General features: G+C 43.4%; 1 protein-coding gene across 6 annotated transcripts in view; it reads left to right on the top strand.

Moving 5' to 3' along the window:
* Positions 1 to 4,393, top strand: part of WDR20 (WD repeat domain 20) — a 53,339-nt gene that overhangs the window by 34,557 nt on the left and 14,389 nt on the right. For 4 of the 6 annotated variants that reach the window (XM_005877857.2, XM_005877855.2, XM_005877854.2 and 1 more), the window contains one exon: positions 1,818 to 2,000. The exons of 1 other annotated variant lie outside the window; for it this stretch is intronic. In XM_005877857.2, the coding sequence (XP_005877919.1) occupies positions 1,818 to 2,000 (183 nt within the window). Of the gene's footprint in view, positions 1 to 1,010; positions 1,046 to 1,817; positions 2,001 to 4,393 lie in introns of all 6 variants that reach the window. One more of the 6 variants, XR_001364348.1, reaches the window with a different exon arrangement.

Below are 4,393 nucleotides of genomic sequence, written 5' to 3'. Positions count from 1 at the left end.
CGGTGGGCCCCCCCCCCGGGGGCCCGGGGGGGGGGGGGGGGGGGGGGGGGGGGGGGGGCCCCCCCCCCCCCCCCGTGCACCAGGCCTCTAGTTAATAAATAATAGACTAAACTTTTGTGTACTCACAACTGTAAACCTACTTTTGCCAACCCCTGTGAGCCAAAGAACTGAAGCTAGTGTGGCTATTATAAAGGATCCATAGGTTTACACTAGTTGCAGTACTTGTAAAAATAGGTGCTTTTACTTGCTCTGTTGTTTCTGAGAGCCATTTTACATTCTTTTGCTCATTTCATTTGTTAGTATGTTTATTAATTTTTGGATTGCCTTTGATTTGATTTTTATATTTTAGCATATAATGTTAGATATATTTTTTTAGGGGAAAGGTTCCCTAAGCAAACATTTACTTACAAATTTCCAGGGTTATATATGCTGACATAGAGATCCTGTAATAATTTAATTTGTTTATATTTTGAATTTGAGTTTTGGCTCTAGCTACCTGAGCTCCCAGAGTACTCTTACCACTCAGGACTAGGCTTCTAAATGCTCAGGTTTTGAGTTTGCTCAAAGATGCCTGTGATTTTGAGGTCCTCTCTTATTTCTCAGTATTTTATTTGTTATCTGAAAAGTCAAACTCGAGAATGCTCGGTAGAGTGCACAGGCCTCTTTGGAAAGAGGATATCTTCAGAAGCTACACAGGGCAGGGGTGATTGGTAGAGAGCTGTGTGCCCCAGAGCAACGCACAGGCCCCAGTGGTATTTAAAGGTCGCAGTCAGCAGCGTAGTTGTCTCCACCTGTGGTTTTCGAACAAGAGTGGGAGGGGTGGGTTTCCTCTATGTCAGCCATAACAGCCCTGCGCATTGGGTTGCACAGGACATTGCTCACGAAGAAGAGAACCTGACTTAAAAGGAGGGAGGCACATTGGAAAGTCACATTTAGCCCAAGTCAGAGTCATTTGCCTTTACCTTTAGGGTGTGTGACTGTTTTCTCCCTGTCTCCTTTATGGTCAACAGACCTGGGTTCCAAATCCAGTCCTGCCACGTTCTAGGTAGGTATGGTGACCTTGGCTGAGTTATTTAACTTCCCCAAACTTGTTTTCTCATCTGTAAAGCGGGGGAATATTGTCTACTTAGAAGGATTATTGTTAGGATGAAAGATGATGCATGTTCTGCACTTGAGTGAGTATGGGCTCCATGGGTGAAAGTTACCTGAGAGTGAAGGTGGGGAAAGGATGGGACCTGGTAAGGAATGCCTGCTTACAGCAGTGGTTCTCAAACCGGAGTGGAGCACGTTGGGATCACCCAGAGCCTTTAAATGCAGTTCTGGGCCCACCCTAGTGTCTGATCATTTGGTCTGGGTGGGCTTGAAAACTGGCATTTTGAGTGTTCAGGTGCTGCTGCTGCTCTCTGGTCTGGGGACCACACTGTGAGAATATGGGGCTGCAGGTGACTCACCCATGAGCATGGAGGGGCTGAGCTTTCATGTGGTTAGAGGCGCTCTGTTAGAAAATGCTTGAATGCATTTTGCAAATACTGAATTTAGTATCTCAAGGATTTTTCCTGAAGACCAGGAGTCTTAAATATATTTGAAGAAGAATAAGTTGTGAAAGTAACAGTTATAAGCATTTTATGAGTAGTCTAATAATGTCAAATTGGCTAAGGTATGTGAAAGTGCTTTGATAAAATGCTAAAATCTGAAAAAGTATTTTAAATACCTTTGTTTTTAAGATTGAACATCATAGTGGAGTATAAAATAGTATAACTTAGATTTCTCATCTCAATGTGCTGTTTACCGTATGTGTTTTTCTCTTTCTCCTCCAGGCTGCTGACTTGAGTAAACCAATAGATAAAAGGATATACAAAGGAACACAGCCTACTTGTCATGACTTCAACCACCTAACAGCCACAGCAGAAAGTGTCTCTCTCCTAGTGGGCTTTTCTGCAGGCCAAGTCCAGCTTATAGACCCAATCAAAAAAGAAACTAGCAAACTATTTAATGAGGAAGTAAGTAGTACCCTGTCTTAGCTGTTAAGAATCCCTTTAAGAATGTATATGTCCTTACCAAGGGGAGTGGGCCTTATTTTACACTTTTGAGCTAAGCCCATTTCTCTTTCTCTCAGTCCTACCTAGTCTCACCCAGTTTAAATGTGGTGAATGAACTTGTTGACTTTTGCCTGTTCTTCCCTGGGATAACGGTTTTGTGTGTGTTTTTTGTGGAGCATGCTCAGGTGTCTGTAGCAGGTATTTTAAAATTCCATTATAATGGAGATAGGGGTAAGACTGTGACTTGATTTTTATAAATTAAATAAGAAAATGTAGAATTCCAGACCTTGTTCGCATGACCAGAAATTTTCATGCCGACCAAGGAGCTTGATATTTAGCTAGGCAGCTTACATGGTACTAAAGCTTTGGTATGTATGTCTGACAGTCCTTTGGCTAAGGAGCAATTCTCTTGCTCTTGAAAATATTTGCTGCTAAATCACCTTTGACACAGTTAGAAATCCTGGCACTTAAAATTGGATCACACGACAGAGCTTTTGCCAGTGTTGTAGTATGTACTGGGGTTTCTAGTATCTTCAGTTTCATTCTGGAAGGAGCCGAGATATCTGAGCTGTCTGTTCAGGAACACATCAAGACTGTGAAACGTGGCAGGTAGAAGTTGCCAAATAGGTTATGTTTGTGAAAACTGTTGGAGTGGCTTTTTGGCCCTAAGAATTGCGATGTTCTCCCTCCGGTATTTCCTATGACTCTCCTAGCCCGTGGGAAAGATAGTGTAGGTTGGCCAATTTACAAGTCCTGGGTTCTCCTCTGTGTGTGACCTCAGCGCTGATCTGACAGGGTCAGGTTGAGTGGGATCCCTCTTCTCAGGAAGGACATGTGGTCTCCCACTGTCACATGATTTTTTAAAAAATATGTATTTTTATTGATTTGAGAGAGAGGGGGGGAAGGAAAGGGATAGAGATATGGAAACATCGATGAGAGAGAAATATTGATTGGCTGCCCACAACCCGGGCATGTGCCCTGACCTGACTGGGAATCGAACCAGTGACCTTTTGATGCATGGGTCAACGCTCAACCACTGAGCCACACTGGCCAGGCACTGATGCATGATCTTAACGCCATTAATTTGGAACAGAAGCACATTATAGATTCTGGTTTTTAAGAAATAATTTTGTTTGGGGGAGAATATTCAACTTAACACATTGCAGTTAAAATTCTGATTCTTTTGCAGTCATTATGGTACAAGTTGCTCCTGGGTGACTTTGCCAGTGGACTTGGTGAACTGATTTGAATCATGCCATCTCCTCTTCTAGTTTCATCTGGGTTGACTGGAAACAAAAGTTGCCATCTGGATTGACAGATTATAGAGGAAAAGTATTTAAGTCCATTTTCCACTAACAAAACTTAAGCAGAAAATTATTCATTTTACCTAGATATTTTACTAATATCATCTGAGGAAGTGATTTCTAAATTAGTTGATGATACTTAACTTTTTTGGTTGGGGAGAGTGGACACAAAACCATCCTTCTCTGCACTGTTGGTAGAAATTGTGAGGATTTGTTTGCGTGGAGGTCGGAGCGTGTTACTGACGGGGAGGGGATTGGGACCATGTAAAGTGCTGTGGTAAAAAAGGTCAGGAGGCTGCTCTGGCCAAGGATGGCATGGAATGCCACTTAGAGGACAAGGGTTTGTGTGACATCAATGGAGGGTGGAGCCAGAGACCACGGGTCTCTGGAGTCTCAGGGCCCTGAGAGTACGCAGACATCAGCCAGGCCTGCCCCTCACTCTGGACACCTGGAAGTTGCAGGTTAGAAAGCACCTTCTTGCTCTTAGTGATTTAGGCACGAGTTACCTCATACTCTTTTCTAAATTTATCTTTATTGTTGAAAGTATTACAGATGTCCCCTTTGTTCTTTTTCTTTAAAATTTTTATTTCAGAGAGGAAACCAGAGGGAGAGAGAGATAGAAACATCAGTGATGAAAGAGAATCGTTGATCAGCTGCCTCCTGCACCCCCACCCCCCACCCCCCACTAGGGATTGAATCTGCAAACCTGGGCATGTGCCCTGACTGGGAATCGAACACTGACCTCCTGGTTCATAGGTCAACGCTCAACCACTGAGCTATGCTGGCCGGGCACCTCACACTTTTTTTTTAAAATTAATCTTTATTGTTGAGATTATTACAGATGTCCATCTTTTTTCCCCCCATAGCTTCCCTCCACCTGGTTCCCACTCCACCCCATACCCTCCCCACCCTATTGTCTGTGTCCATAGTTAATACATACATGCATATAAGATCTTTGTCTAATCTCTTCCCGCACCCTCCCACACCCCCTTCCCTCTGAGAATCGTCAGTCTGTTATATTTCAATGCCCCTGATTCTATTCCATTCACC

The sequence above is a fragment of the Myotis brandtii genome, unplaced genomic scaffold, assembly GCF_000412655.1.
Source record: "Myotis brandtii unplaced genomic scaffold, ASM41265v1 scaffold535, whole genome shotgun sequence".
In the NCBI taxonomy this organism is placed as follows: domain Eukaryota; kingdom Metazoa; phylum Chordata; class Mammalia; order Chiroptera; family Vespertilionidae; genus Myotis; species Myotis brandtii.
The sequence above is the reverse complement of the archived record's forward strand: the minus strand, read 5'-3'. Positions and strand labels throughout refer to the sequence as shown.